This window comes from Larimichthys crocea, chromosome XXIV, assembly GCF_000972845.2.
Source record: "Larimichthys crocea isolate SSNF chromosome XXIV, L_crocea_2.0, whole genome shotgun sequence".
NCBI lineage: Eukaryota > Metazoa > Chordata > Actinopteri > Sciaenidae > Larimichthys > Larimichthys crocea.
Genome location: NC_040034.1, coordinates 5842397 through 5859110, shown reverse-complemented (window position 1 = coordinate 5859110; position 16714 = coordinate 5842397). Strand labels below are relative to the sequence as shown.

At 41.4% G+C, this 16714-nt stretch overlaps 1 protein-coding gene across 1 annotated transcript; it reads right to left on the bottom strand.

Moving 5' to 3' along the window:
- Nucleotides 1–2275: 2275 nt before the first annotated feature.
- On the bottom strand, nt 2276–16055 carry diras1b (DIRAS family, GTP-binding RAS-like 1b). The gene is made up of 3 exons (XM_010749290.3): nt 15886–16055; nt 4103–4444; nt 2276–3593 (listed from the first exon to the last, which is right to left on the bottom strand). Exons 2-3 carry the CDS (start codon nt 4409–4411, stop codon nt 3306–3308), a joined length of 597 nt encoding a protein of 198 aa, XP_010747592.1. The 5' UTR covers nt 4412–4444; nt 15886–16055; the 3' UTR covers nt 2276–3305.
- Between the last annotated feature and the right edge of the window lie 659 nt (nt 16056–16714).

The window sequence follows — 16714 nt, the reverse complement described above, 5'->3', positions numbered from 1 at the left end:
TAAATATAAACTGATGAAAAAAAAAGTAAAAAGAAAGAAAGTGAAAGAGTACAAGTGAGCATCCCTGGCACCTAACAGGTAAAGGGTACGTTTACAATGCAAATTTTTTTTTGAGTTTAACAGGACCTCACATTAGTGCAAAGTACAACACATCGATAACAACAGACTCATTCAGCTTTAAAAAAATAATAAAATAACAACAACAACAAAAAAAAGAAAAGAAGTAACAGCCATGAAGTGGAACCTTTAGTTACATATTCACATTTCTGCTAGTATTATCTGATTGATCGATCTGAAGAGTGGACGTGTCAAATACGATATATCATGAGCATCATTATTAAGCTGTATATTACAGTACATAGCAACATCAAACCTCCTACTGTAACAACATTTTCCTGGTTACAAAGGACTTATTCCCAGAAAGACAGCGGGTACAGTTTTTCTTTACATGGGTAACATCTTACTTGAAGCTCTTATAAACATTTCATTCAACTACCGTATGCTTATTTACAATAACTACACGTTTGAATTAGATTTTTACGTGGGTCTGTAGGGGGGTATGGGTTATGCAGGAGGGACATTTTACATGGTGCTTATAAATGAGGCATTGCTGATTAATAAGCAGGTCTTCAAGTAAAATGTCACCCTAAAGTGCCCAGTTGTTGATTCTGCTGCACACATAAAGACAGAGAACGAGACAGATGAAAACAGCTGCTGTGCTTTTGCTTTTTTTTATTATTATTATTTGAGAGAGAGATGGACACACAGTTAAAAGGGGCATCATCTGTGTCTTTGGGTTTAACAGTACAGGAGCAGATTATCCTCCACCCAAATTGTTGTTGTTAAAACCGCCTGAGAGATGGAGAAAAGTAGACAAATAATCTGAACCCACCCACCCACCCACCCACTCCACACTGCGTCCTAGATTTAACGAGTTTACAATCCCACGGGATGACGTCACGTTTACGCGCTTTCACGACCACAGCTAAGCAGTCACATCACGATACCCTGTTGTTCAGCAGAACCACAACCTCATTGTGCCATGTACCGGGACAAAGAAAAACACTTTGACATCGAAGACAACGGAGAGCTATGATCATGATGCGATTGTTCCTCCAAGTTCAGGACTGGTGGATGAATGTTAAAGATGAAAATTGCAACAACAACAACAAAAAAAAGAATAAGACAAAGAAAGGAAACAATATACAAAAAAAAAGAAACACAAAACAAAATGTACAAATAGATATGTCGGTAAAAAAGTATTGTGCTTTTGGCTGTCCTGTGTACATTGTGTACAATATTCAGAGCTCCTGCGTGAAAAAGGGGTGTATACATGCACTTTGGACATACAGTAGAGCTATTTAATGGCTCCAAGAGGATATTCTGTGTCAAGCAGAGATTATTAATACATAATGTAGGCAAAAACATGACAAATTACAGCTGTGTGTGTGTGCATGTGGGTGTGTGTTTATGATATAAAGTGCAATGTGAGGGCATTTAGGCTGAGTACGCCCTGTTTGTCTTCATGTAATTAGTCAACAGTGTTAATCAAATTGACTTTTTTTTTTTTGACACTTGCATGAATGCATTTGTGCGCATGCTGTGTGTGTGTGTGTGTGTCCATGTGTGTGTGAGACCCATTCTGTTTCCTGTTTACCGATGCCTGCATGAGTGTATGAGAGGTAATGTGACCAAACCAACCAAAGAGGAAACAGAATTACCGATTCAGGTCGCACCGAATGGAGTAACATTACATCCATCCCTTATTTGACTTATTTTCTCTGTGTGCTTTTTTGTTTAAGGATGGTTGTTTTTTTAAATAAAAAAAAACCTTTACATGAATTTAAAGAGAGCGTCATAAAACAAACAAACGAGAAAAAGGAAAAAGGCAAAAACGAAGAGAAACCTTCACGTGAAAAGTGCCAAAGCAAACTGACATTCTCGAACCTCCTGACCAAAAAAAATCATCCCAGTTCACTTTCATCCTACCGGCTTGGCAATGATTATCCAAGAGTATCATCCGTCGTAGACAAGGCAGACTTTGTATTTCTGTTTCGCATGTTGATGAGAGTCCAGCTGTCTTTTCATCCAGAGTTATTCGACACTAGATGAGAGTCTTAAAAGGATTGTTGCGTTGTATCTGTAGCGTGTGTGCATACCCTGCCGCTGGATGCTTCTCGACTCCAGATGAGTACATTTTTAAAGAGTTTTTAAACATAACGACAAGTTGTTAAAGGTGAAGTAGTGGTCTTCTTTTTCTTTTTTTTAATCTTTCAGGAGGTGACGGTGAGGATGAAAAGATGAGAAAATGTGTCCTCTAGCCACATATTTAAACCTAATGCTTTGAACTTCACCATATTCCTGTGATTGATATAATAGTTTGGGCAGGGTATGTGTAGACTAGATGGAATATATTTAAATATCCCATGTTTATATACACCAGAGTCCTCAGAAGCGGCTCTGCCGTGTAGCCGGGTCATATGTTTTGTGTTGTTCATGCTAGAAGTCTCAAACCTTTTTCGGGTCCTGTGCTTCCTAGCATGACAACAGACAACCTCAGTCTCTTAAAATAGTGTTTCTACCAGATGAATGAGCTTAACTAACTGTGTCGATTCTGTTACATATACATTTTTCATTATATTTGTTATAGTAGGAGGTGGGAGGGGGGGGGTATGCAAAGGATGAGGGCGCTGGGATGACGAGAGCTGAGCAGAGAGGGAGGCCGATTGTAGAAGTGAGAGAGAGGACGCAAAATGTTTTGTGTAGATCAGAAACCTTCCATGTATTTTTTCAAAGGGGGGTGCTGCAGTCTGTGGTCTTTATTGCAGTCCGAGGTCTTGTGAGCTCCTCAGCCAGGTTTTTGTGGCACTTGGATAATGCAAAAGTCCACACACGTACGCACACGCACACATACACATGCTGTTTCCCGCTATGGAAACTGTGACGCACACTTGTGTTTCATTTGCCTCTCTGTTTTCTCGCGTCAGTCTCCCCCTCATCTCTCCTTTTTAGCAGAATGCACATGGATGTAAAAGCTCCAAACTGAGATCCTGTATGTTTTTCAAAATGAACAGCTGAGTTGTGTTTGTGGATGCACCAGTCAAACGGAGGAGGATGTGGATGATGAGATTCCCGTTGCCTTCCAGAGGTTTTGCTCTGTGTGATACGTTTTGTGAGTCTCTCCTCTCTGTCGTCTTTCTTCTCTTCCACCTCTTCCTCCTGTATTTCCTCCTCTCTCTCTCTCTTTCTCTCTCTCTCTCTATCTCTCTCGCCTCCACCTCCTTCACCTCCTCCTCCTCTTGGATTTACATCACGCTGCATTTGCCCTTCAGTCTCTCGGCGCGGGACTGCTTCCCCGAGCGCTTGCCGTCGATGTTGAGGCTCATGTTCCTCTTCTTGTCCAGGTTGAGGAGCTCCTGGAAGAGCTCGGTGACGTTGTGGTTGGTCTTGGCTGACGTCTCCATGAAGGCGCACTTCCACTGGTTGGCCTGGGCTTCCCCATCCTTGGTCTCCACCTCCCGCTGGGTTTCGTCACTCTTGTTGCCCACAAGCATGATGGGGATAGCCTCAACGTTACCCTTTATGGCCAAGACCTGCAGAAGAGAAGTGTTTGTTATGTTTTGGCTGGTCAGTGCACATTATGAATCTCCAATCACAAACCCAGATTACGGCATCCAAAGAGCCTAAACATTAAGACACATCTGCCAAATACAAAATATTTTAGATTAAATTTATTGTATTTATCCTTGTTTTGTTATGAATTATCAGCATTTCTGTACCGCACATGAACTAGACTTAGATATATAAATGTCAACTAATGACTTGCCCTTAAGAATCAGATTTAAAACCAGTTTCTGGGCAACATTATAGGTGTTTTTCTGTTTGTGGTAGACTTGAAGTCAATCTTCTTCAATCAGTTTATAAGTGGATGGTAGATAGAAAGACTTGAAGTGAAACTACAACCTCCTGGTTCTATTCCAGAAGAAAGAAAACCTCAAAGTCACTCAAATAACAAAAGAGACGAGTTCATGGACGAGTCAAGTTAAGACAATCAAATCAATCAACCTAGCCATCTACAAGCATGCACACCATCACTCCCCACCTGTTGGTAAATGGGTTTGAGCTCCTCCAGGGACTGTTTGCTCGTAATGGAGTACACCAGGATGAAGGCATGGCCTTTAGAGATGGACAGGCGCTGCATGGCCGGGAACTGGTGGCTCCCTGTGGTGTCGGTGATCTGGAGGGTGCACACGCTCTTGTCGCAGCTGATCACCTGGCGGTAGGTGTCCTCCACAGTGGGGATGTAGGTGTCCCTGAAGGTGCCCTTGACGAAGCGCAGGACCAGGGAGCTCTTACCCACTCCTCCTGCCCCGAACACCACCACACGATAGTCGTTGCTCTGCTCCGGCATTCTGCCCCCCTCAGGCTTAAGACAGTGTTACACCTATGATGTTGAGCGTTGGGGAGCATGGGGAGGAAGCGGGGTGACATGGGTGAGGGATGGGGAGAAGAGGATAAGAGGAACTTTAGCAAGTGAGCAGTCAGCAGATACAAAGCAGATGGGGGAACAGGAGGGGAAGTGCTGGTGGGACTCGACCTCAGCCCAGTGGGTGTGAAAGCACTCTAACTGTCCTCGTGGTCTGACTATGAGCCAGATTACAAATTAGAGAGGATGAGGTTGGTGAGGCTCCAAGTGTTTCACCTGACACAGACATTTCCCTAATCAATACTCTTCGTAGAGTCACAGTTTCTCAGTTTCAGCCCCAAAAACATTCCAGCGTTTCCCCCATTTATCAACTTTAGTGACTGCAGCAAACCCTGGAAGAGACAGAGACAAAGAGTTCTTGCAGTATTGGAAAGCAACAATAACAACAACACAAACTCATGTATAATACAACACAACCCAATACAGCAAAACCTTTAAAAAAAAAGGTTAGTTTTTGCTTTTGGTTTTTGGTTTTACAGCAACTTTGCTGCTGCTGGTTCAGTCTCACGACTCTGATAAATCAAATGTGCAGTACCTGCTCAACACAAGTGGCCAATAAATCAATGAACGTAGGTTTAATGTTATCATTTATTTATTTATGTTTTCTCGTTGAAATCTCGTTGAAAGTAACACGCAAGCATTTAAAAGTCCAAAACTGTACATAGGTAAAGCACTTGAATAAATGTGCCTAGTTACTTTCCACCACTGTGTACATTTTGTGTTATATCTGTAAGATCCATCCATTTCCTAAAGCAGCTCATCCGTATCATTGTAGCTAATCTACAATTAAACACACTGTACAAAAAAAATAATACAATAAATAAATGAAATACAACTACCAAGAGTAGTATACAGATAATAAAAAAACAAAGAATGCCAAAGCTAGTTTGTAGTTAACACTGCACACTGAAGGACTCTATAAATCTTCTCTCTCAATATCACCTACTGCAACTCATACATATGCATCAGAACAATGTCCTCACACCTAATCTATCGGTATCTTTGTAAGTGCTTGCGTGTCTGCTGAGCGTCTGCGCATGATTACACATTGTATCTGTTGCATTATTTATCTGCCGTGGTTCTAAACTTGCTTTAAGGTCCCATAATAAGAAACTCATTCAGTTGTGATTGTGTGCTGCTCTCTAAGCTCTTGCTGTAATGAAACAGTAAATTGACATCAATACCAGATGGAATAAGTGGATTTCTGTCATGCTTGCACCGCTGGAACCCACTATTGATGGCAGGGACCCTGTAATTGCATTGCCAGATTCTAGATAATATCAGTCAAAGAGTGCAAAATGAATGGGGATTCAGGTAGTGCTTCTTGAGTTTTATAGTCAGTCTATAGCTGTAAGTCTGGGTGACGTACAAGAGTGTTTTATATCCGTGCTAAACTCACAAACACAGTTTCATTTGCAGGTGAGCCTGTGCCTTCTGCTCATATGACTGTTCTGCTCTGGTCTGGCAAATCTTCTTTAATGTCTCTCCGGTGATGATGCACTGTGCACATTTTCTTGAGATAGTGGGGATGCTGTCTGAATATTCTCTGTCAACAGCTTTCCAGCGTGATTGAAGCATAAATTCTTCAGAGATAAATGCTTAAACCTGCAATAACTTGCAGTTGATATGATGACTTTGGAGATGTGCTTCAGATTCATGCAAATCTGTTTTTAGCTCTGTTTTTGGTCTCTACCAGCTACTGAGAAGGGGAAATATCTGACGATTTAGCTGCTTTATTGCTCCACTATGTTCACAAGCTAGTCTCTAACAGGGATTGTAGGCAACAGGAGCTATTTTGCTGAAAACAGATGCCTGCTGTTGTCGAAAAATGATAGGAACATTGAGAGCAAACTAAACTAAAACAGTAATTTTGCAGCTGGACAGCTAAACAGTGAGCTGGAACTCAGCATTAAACTCCAGCGGGAAGCTGCAGACTCAAGTAATAATTCTCTGTAGGTTACACTCCCTCCACACTGTCACATTTTCATTTGATTAATTATCTTAATACAAATGTTGATTAAATTGCTCTGAACTTCAAGCTGATCAAAACTTTTTTAAAGTAATGGCTGATGGATCATCCTCAGGGCTTGTGGAACTTTGGGTCTAATCTGCTGACATCAAGGTCCGTCTGCATTGTCTCTTGACTTTAATAAGTCACTCTGAAAAATTGTGGTCTGAGCTGCCAGAGCTGAATATAGAGATTCTGGCCTCTGCTAAAACACAGATATGTGCACCAACAATACACTAATATGGTTTCATAAAGCCAAGAGATCCAGAGATTATAACTCATCATCCCTTTATGTAGTCAACAACAATGTCTTCTTGAATACATTGCTAATCATCTGTCATTATTAAAACGAATAAATAAAGGTCTTTTCATTTGGTTGGAGGGATGTGCCGATGCTTTTGTCTGACTGACAGCAGCTGGCAGGGAACAAGAGACAAAGTCAACAAACTTGCGCTGTAGCCTTCATGCCATGGACAGGCAGAAGGTCGTTGGTGCTTTTGAAGAGTAAGGGCCACACCAGCATTAACGTTTGCATGCTGTGTTATGTGCTGCAGCTAATTAGCTTTCTAGCCTGCAAACTGACGTCAGCAGTGTGCTATCCCCCGGTGAACGTCGGTTTGTTGTTTGTTTCGTTTCAACAAAGGAAGCTGCAGGACAAGACCTGTGTGTATACATGCAGGTTAGAATAGAAGGAGCCTTTTACGGGGGCTCCTGCTCAAATGGCAGATAGTTAAAAAGTAGCTGGGGAACATAATGGAGTTGGTGGAGACCAAAAACAGAGTTAAATCTTCTGGATTTATAATTAAGAAATGATTGCAGTTTCCACATTGTTATTCTGCAGTGATTAGTTTCTGGGTTTAGAGGTTTACTTGCAGAGCTCTGGGAACAAAGCAACGTTGCTACTGAAGTCAGGTGGGGCAAGAAACACATGTGGTCAGTTAATCAGACAGTTTAACCAGATTATCAAAGCCTGAGGTTAATGTGAAACACCCAAAATGTCAATAGCATTCCCTCCTTCGCAGACCAACGCTTAGGTCAAAGCTGACTTACATGTTGGTCTGTTATCTGTAGAAGTTTTGAGTTTGAAATGTTACAGTTTGCCTTCATTTTCTCTTTCAAATAAACTTGGTCTAACGGGATTTCTTGACCTGTCTGACTTATTTTTAGCAGTACAACTCGTGCTTGCTCTCGATACTGATACGCCCACAGATATTGTTTTGATTTTGTCCTTCTGCAGCTCTCCGTCTGTTTTCTTCTTCATCTTGAAAATATTCTTCTTTGCCCTGCTCCCTGAGCTTTTTATCCCTGTTTCTCCTTTACCTCCTGCTCTCTCTCTCTCTCTCTCTCTCTCTCTCTCTCTCTCTCTCTCTCTCCCCAGGTCTCCATGCTGTATGATCAATAAACTAAAGCCACTGTGGCTTTGATCGATGGGGCTCGTCTGTCTGGGCTCTGTCAGTCTGTCATCCTGCCTCGCTTGGTGCCTGTTGGGGTTTTGTTTTTTTTTTGGATGTGGATTTCGGCTCCCTGACAACGATCCTGCTCATCAAAACCTTCCTGCGCTCCCTCCTTTCTTTCACCTGAGCTATAATTAGCTGTCTCTCCCTCCCTCTGTCAGTGGCTATAACTGCACACACAGGTGCAACCACACAGTGACACGCATACACATGAAAGCACGCGCACTGTACTTCCGCTCCTTCACCATTCGTCCTTGACACCAGGCCTCTGAGATTAATGACACTCCTCCCAAATGCAAGCTGTCTCTCTCCCTTTCTCCCCCCTCCTCCTCTTCTCTTGTTTTATTTGAAACGAGAGAACCGCAGTTCCTTAATGAATTAATGGTATACTAAAAATGCATCTGTGGCAGTGCAGCCAAATTCCATTAGCAGATAGCTTTGGCACAGAGCGAACAGGCCTGCTCTCCCCTCAGTCGGAAAATAGATGCAACGCAGCCTTCGCCGAACGAGCAAGGAAATGTCACCTTTAGCGGAAAAATATGCACATAATTTTCCTCAAGAGAGCCACTTACGCAGCGGCACAAAGGAAGCGCATTAACCAACATCAAACACAATGCCATTCAACAGATCAAGAGCGTGATTAAATAGACACCCACAAAGTGGTCCCGTCGGTATCTTGTGGAGAAAGGGTTTTAATCAAGCCTCGGATACAGGAATGCTGAGGATACACGGCTATGTGGTAATGAGTTTTTTTTTGTTTTTTTTTACAGGATCAACAGATTTTTTTCTGAAATATTCTGTCCTCTTCTGGCCACAGCTGTGCACCCACACACTCACATACGTCCTCATGACGATGTCTAAAACCGGCACAAAGTTTCCTTAGTTGCCACACTGTCATATAATGTATGAATGTGTGTGTGTGTGAGAGAGAGAGATGTGTGTTTGCATCTGTGTAGTCAAGCAGAAGATTCACTGTTCTCAGCTGTGCACACATCAGCTCAGGATTTTTCAACTGTGTCTGTGTGTGTTTTTTCACCGGAGGAATGAATCTGCATTTATAGCAGAGAGTTTCCAATTTTTTAGAGCCCCGGTGTTTTCATTAGGTTTGAGCAGACTGAGGAGGTTCAATTTATAAATTTTGATTCGGTCTCTCACATTCAGTCACGCTGCTGCTTCGCCGTGTCTGTTCACACCTGCTTACCAAACACACAAACGCAAAGCCCACAGGAAACACCTCATATGTGGGCTTATTCTAAAATCTGTTAGAGTTAATTTAAGATTTATGAATGTGAAAGTTTCCCTAAAAAAACAGAGGATAAGATGACATAGTGTTCAGTCTGCTTCATTGTGTGTGTTTGTGTGTGTGTGTGTGTGCGCCTATTGGGGGTGATGATGCAAAGACAGGAAACATTTCTTACATATCAGTCAGAACTAAAACTGTTAAAGATCCTCTTAACAGGGGTGTGAAGAAGTGTTAAATGTGACTACTTGTCGTTAAATACACATAAAATAATAAACATGTTCATTGTTTTTTTATGATCGGCTACTGAAAGACTGCTTCTTAGCACGTTAAAGATCCAACCGATAAATCTAAACTCCGGTTCTTTTGCTTACGTTGGATCAAAAACTACAAAATGTCTGCTCTTCGGAAACTTAGTTTGACATTTGGGGAAATATGCTTATTAGATGTCTTGCAGTGTGTTGAATAAGGAGATTAATACCGCTCTCATGTGTGTCCGGCAAGCTGCAGCCGCTGGTTAGTTTAGCACAAAGACTGGAAATCTGTCTGTAAAGGTAACAAAAGCACAGACAAACACCTCTAAGCAAATTCGCTAATTAACATGTTATATCTTGTGTATTGTATCAAATAATCAATGTATAAAACTGCAGATTTTTGGTGATTTTATCACCAATTTCCAGACAACTGCAGGAAATTACCGCACCCAGCTAAGAAGCAGAAATAGTTCTCCCATAATCCCCCAAATAACACAAAAGTATGTAGTTTTTGTACAGATTACACAATATAACATATCAATGAGTGAACTTTGAGGTGATAATAGGTGTATTTTGTGAGCATTAGCCAGAGCCAGGCTATCTGTTTCCTCCTGTTTTCAGTCTTTGTGCTACTGGCTGCTGGATCCAGCGTCACATTTAAGGACGGACGACATGAGAGTGGTATGAATCTTCTTATTTATCTCTTGGCAAGAAAGCAGCCGAGCATATTTTCCCCACAAATGCCATTTTTAAAAAACAAATCTGGGTTTTAAAGAGTTTCCACAGTCCAACAGGTTGAAACAAGTTTTTGTTGTGAAGGAAAGTATTGCCAACTTAATGAATTCATAAAATGTTTGAAGGGAAATATAGTACTGAAACATCTAATCATACAGCCAGCAAAAATGACCTGACCTCTAGTAACAAATGATTCAGTTTAAGTCAGGCTATGTGTGCTTATGCATGAGAAATGCCCTTGTTTGCCACTATGGTTGTGTCTGCTACTCATCACTGTCAATCAATGCTATGATTGAGCATACACCACCGTGCGTGCATGGAGTATGCACGTTAGACTATACAAGAGATTGTGGCGCTGTGGTCTTGGCTTAGTAGCTAATCATTGAGCTTAACCTCCTCTATGCTCCTCGCCTGCCCTACATTGACCCAATTCCCAGGACTTAAGTTACCAGCGGTCTCTCTGTAAGACTACATGCAGCTCTCTGATACTCCATGCACATCCCTTTGACTCAGCATGCACCGACTGGGTAACACTGTGACACCAGCAGAGCAAGACGCAAACAATAAAAGGTGGCATTCGTGATGTCGGATCGATTAACAGCAGTACAGGCAGCAGGAATTTCCCCTCACATGCATGTTTTGCATGTTCATCAGTGAGTTTTGCACAGTTAAGGCGTTCATTGGATGATTGTTAAGAAATTAAAACAACCCCAAATGCATTATGGCTGTTACCAGAATGATAGCGGGATTAGATCACTTCCTGCTTAGTCCAATAAAAGCACATTGCAGTGGTTTAGGTCTGCCAATGTAAGACTACATCATCAATAAATCAGTATGATGACTTAATGCTATTATGCACTTAATGTTATTATGCACTGTATAAAACACTTTTTTTTTTAAAATGATAAGATTCGATCGATAATGTGACTCTGTAACTGCAAATAAGCAATGTTGTGTTCACAGCTTGTTGCAGGTTTAATTTACATAAAATGTTCAACAATTAGACAAAATTTTCATCATCCAGTCAAAAAAATAAGGCAGCCTTTGAGTTTTTCTCCATAAAAACAGCAGGTTCCTGATTATAGACGAACACGTATGTCACGTTATTTCAAATTGCGGTTTTTATAGTGAGAACCACAGACTGTACACAGATACAGTCTCCATGATGTCACCCACAGGTTATTATGAAACTCAGCGTGTGGTTGGCTCAGCCTATCACCATCTTGGCAGCGCCTGACTCCGTCGGCGTCCCGCTAATCCAAAAATAGGCAAAGACGTGGAGCGTGGATGGACGTGAGGCAGGATGAATGAAGCCTGGTTACTGCTAGACGCCTGTGATGACACACACACACCTGTCACCTGTCATTCAAGCACCTATGTTCTGAATTATGCATAACTTTAAGCTTTAATATAATTTAAATGGATGAGTTATATTAAAATCATACAGTTTTTATGAAGGGGGAAATTAGCTACAGTTTTGGTCTGTAACATGTTTATTTCTGCTGTGAAGTTGGGCATTGAAATATGGGGGCTTATGGAGATTCACTCACTTTTGCAGCCAGCCTCAATAGGCCGCTTGAGGACCAGTTTTGGCACCTTCACATTGGCTTCATTGTCCGCTTGTGAAAACCTCACATTTAAGCAAAACAGCCTCGTTTTTCCCTGGAGGATGAACATTTCTTAATTGACGTTTCAATCTATAATCCTTGATTTGGCCACAGCTGGGGCAGTTTAGTACTACAGGAAACACTCCTTGAGCAGCAACTACTACAAAGGAGCAACTGGTGTTATAAACCAGCCAAACAAATGCATATTTGACTCCAGTGGTGGACTCCGCTACTAACAATGTAAACTACTGTGAAGAGGTAATTATAGAAATGTGACTGCAGAACATTTATGCACAAACAAAATGAAACTCTCGCCTTCGGAACTATTTTCTAAAGTATATTTAAAACAACCGACAGAAATAAGGTCACTGCAAAATCCAAATATTTCATCATCATTATCATCATTAGTATTCAGCTTGTTAGCACCGATGCTTGCTGTTGCTCTGAGTTGAAGTTAGACGTCTGAAAATTTAAGTGTGATTGTTGAGGGAAAATGAACGCACACACTTTTAATGACTTCCACTGATTTATGTTTTTCCTCAGCAAGTTGACGACTTCCCTCTGCTTTATTCAAACTGAACAGCCAGCAGTGCAGAGCAGCTTCAGGTGTCTATATCTGAAAAAAAAAATACTCTTCCTTCCTAATAAGTCAAAATTAAAAAACATATAATACATTTGCAGTTTCTTTCAATAAGAGTTTAGGAAAAACATTTCCCCCTCAGGCAGATTGATTCCTGAGCTGTAATCATAACCTGCAACCATAATCACGCTGATTCTATGCAGCAGTTTTTACACAGGACTGGATGCAGGATTGCCATGTAATTAGTCTTTTGAGTGTGTATTAAGGGCGAGTATTAGTTTGACCTGGGGAACCATGAGTTGCTCCGTCTGGCCTCTCTATAAGACCCTGCTAATACCACGGCCTAGCAGTCTGGGAAAAACAGAGTAACCTGGCAATTAACCCTAGAAAGAGTAAATAAATAAATACAGTTTGCAGCAGAGGAATCATGATTGTTTTCAAGTCTGTTTAATGTATTTAAATTCATTTTTCCATCCATAGAAGTTGTGAAGGCTCCGACCTGACTGAAGCATTAATTACAGACTGGTGGAGTGCGGTGCAGAAACGTGCCTGCAGTGACAGATGGTGACAGGGTTGGTACTTTTGGATTTGGACTCCACTGATTTCTACAGACGAGCTCCACCAGGCACAGATTTTTTATAATACCAGTTGATCTGATAACGACTGCAGAGGGGTAAAAAGCAGAGACGACATGGGAATCCCAGCTCCAGACTGCTTGTGACGCATCCAGCGATGCAACTGGGATTATAAGGAACTGCCCGAGACCTTTTCTTTACCTCAAACTGTAAAATACTTCAAATATTCTCTCAGTTTTCATAATTTCTTGAAACAGATTTAAAGACTGATGGTTGTAATAGTGTTTTACATGAAATGAACAGCTGATATTTGAACAAAATGTCATAAAATATGATAACTCAGAGGTCACGATGTGCATAATTGACCAAAACAGCCATCCTGGCCTTTGATTAGATATGCACAAGACCAAGAAAATCATGCCTAATGCCTTGTATAATGAAGACAATATAGACCTTTCAAAATGAGCTGATGCTGTCAGAACAACTAAAACACTTTAGCATTGATCTGTTCCAGTATTAAAGCAGGCATTATGCAGGATATAGTTAAATATAGCTCAGAGGTGCTCAACAGTGGTGGTGCACTTGACTAGACTTGAGCTGTCAAAGCAACAGACAGACTTAAACATCATGAGGAGACAGCAGTTAACCATTTTTATCAATAAAAAATACCCACGAAGAAGAAGAAGGAAGGCTCAAAAACACGTCATGGACAAAAGCTCGGTTCGAAAACACTTCATTTTTTGTTTCATGGCTTTTGGGATTAAACACTGAAATGCTGACAATTGAATACTTCTTAAATGTCTAAATTAACCTCGTTGTGTACTTCTCTTCACCAGTTACTTTAATAATAATGCTGCTACTCCTAGCAGTTGCAGGTGTACACATAAATAAACACAAACACATGCAAATAACTAAATAAAAATCCTATATTATACATACATTTCTTCATATTTTACCTTTTTTTCATTCAGGTATTGTTCACTGAGCGTGCATCCTGCTGCCTGTGTCAAATTCACACAGTTTCATTCATTGCAAATGGAAGCCATCCAGTAAAACGCACTACTTCACACAGGCTGCGAACATGAAAAGGAAAGTTGCTCGACCAAAAAAAAAAAGGGAGATTTTTAAAATGTCTTCCCTTCAGGTCATGGGCATGTTTCTGCATCGTATGGCATACTGAAGTCACACTGTGAGCTGATATATTTGTGTATATTTACATGTGTTTATTAGCACTCTGTTTTCTCTTTTCACCTCATTATTCTTATGAGGTTTTCATGTACAGCACTTTGCAATTGTCCATTTTGATGCGTGAACTGTGATCAACTTTATTATGATTATTTATAACGCAGAAAGTAAAAGGTGAAAAGAAACATTGCTGGAAGGATTTTCACTCATGGTAAAATAACTGTGATCTCAGGTGAGACTGTAATTACTGTTATAGCCTGTTAGATTTTTCGTGAAGGCATGTTTAATTAATGCATTTATAGAAATTAACAAACACTCAACAATAAAAGATATTTTTTAATTCTCTGGAACCACAAACACTTCTCTAAAAGCCAAACTTCTCGTTTCCTTGTGTACATTTGTGTTCTCACACAGCTTTGTGTCTTGTGCTTTAATGGGATTTAGTCATAAAAAAATAGAACTAAAAATAATCAATCACCAGCATTCACACTCGTCTCCGTCACAAACATCAGCATCACCTCCTCTCCTCCGTGTTTCCTCCTTGTTGCTGTGTATTGAGTCATTTCTTTGTCCTGCATTAGCAGAGAGGGTTGTTCTTATGCAACCGTATACCTCGGCCATCCAAGACAGGCAAACAAATGGACAGACAGGCAGAGCGCTGACACTCCCCCACGCTTCCACTTATCCTCCATCCTCGACCAACCAACACACGCATGCTTTAACATCTGCATCTCTACGCTACACTCAACCGCACACTTTAAAGCTTAATCACAGGATTTACTGTCATACATCTCTGTCCTCTCTCTCTCTCTCTCTCTCTCTCTTTCTCTCTTTTCTCTCTCAAACCCTGCAACCCCCTCACCACCCCTCCCACACACACACATACACACCCATGACTGGCAGTGTTCAATGCATACAGGAAGTTGAGTCATACATATTCACACATACATAGAGAAAGGCCTTGAATGATTCACAACTCCCTTTGCATGTCATGATGGCTCTCCTTCCTCTCTAGCGTTTCTCGAGAACCCCACAAACAACAAACAAACAAACATGCATGGATGGATGAGGAGACGTGGATGAATCCAGATGGAGGATTAACCGTGGCACAGAAAATCGTGTTTTATGCGTCACGCTGGCGTCATTATTGGTGTATGGTCTTAATGTTGACGCGCGTCTCCGTCTCTGGGCTGGAGCCAGGAAAGGGGTGGCGGGAGAGAGAGGTCTGCAGATTGGTGCGCAACGCCATTACAGACCACCCCACTCTGCTTGGTTCATTCATAAATACCAGAGGATCGCCATCTCGCAGCGGTGCCATCATTTCGCAGTCGCAGCAACCCCCCCTCCGCCCCACGCCTCCTCCCTCCCTCCCTCCTCCCTTTACTCCTCAAAGCAATATGATAAATCCAACACCCTCATATCTCTGCCCTCTCTCTCTCTCTCCATCTCTTCCTCTCCTGCTGACTGCCAATATGGCTGTGCGGGCATAGGCTGCATGCAATTCACACGACCGACATTGTCAAGCACACAGATCTGCCTCGTGAGAGGATGAATTTAAATCATCAGCAGCAGCAAACAGATGAATAAAATAAAAAAAACAAAATCCCGTTTTTTTTTCGTGAACATCAGGCAATCATGTGCGCGCAACAGACAAGAGCAAGAAAAAAAAAAGAAAAAGGAGGGGGGACCGCGGTTACGCCACCGAATACCAACATCTAACCTCCATGTAAAGATGTGAGGATGAGCAGCATCTCTACATACCTGGTCGTGAAGTATATAGCTCCGCTTCAGGCTCGTCCTTGGTTCAGACGGATGAAAGACAAACGCCGAAAGCGTCTTAAAGCATTTTACACGGTTCATGTAGAGCTCATGTCGACCGATTTCCAACACCACCACAGCAGACTCTCTCTCTCTCTCTCTCTCTCTCCCTCTCTCGCAGATAGGACGTGGGAGGTGCTATGCCCTCTCCCTTTTCTGTCCACACTTCTTTCAGTTCATACACTTCCTAGCGGTTGGATGCCAGAAAAAAAATTACACGCTATTTAAAAAAGAAATGCATAGATGATTGGTGCAACTGTGGGACAAAAAAATAACTTATCCTAATAATCATGTGGCGACCGCAAAATCATGTAATATGTAAATAAATATCCAAGAAACCTGGAAATAAAAAAAATATATATTGATGATGACCAATTGATGAAATTAAATTCATTGTAACCCAAGCAGAGCCTCATTTAATTTCAGCCACAGCCAAGTATGCTGTAGCAGTAAGTAGCAGACCTCTCCAGGTGGGGGGGCCAAGGCAGATTTATTTATTTATGCCAGTTTCACTTTGGCTTACAGCTGCAGAAATTAAGACGATTGAGTGAGTACAAAAGAAAAAAGTCAGACCCATGTCATGTTTAATACTTTATGCCCTAAATAAAGGGGGGATGTGGACGCATAAAATCAGCACCAAATGTATCAAGAGACAGTGGGAATACCTGATTGAATGGTTTGGTGTTTAGTGTTATTAGAAATGAATGTAAAGTAAATAACGTCTGATCCAGGATCAGCACCACGGACAGTGATTGCGCTTCAGCACCATGGA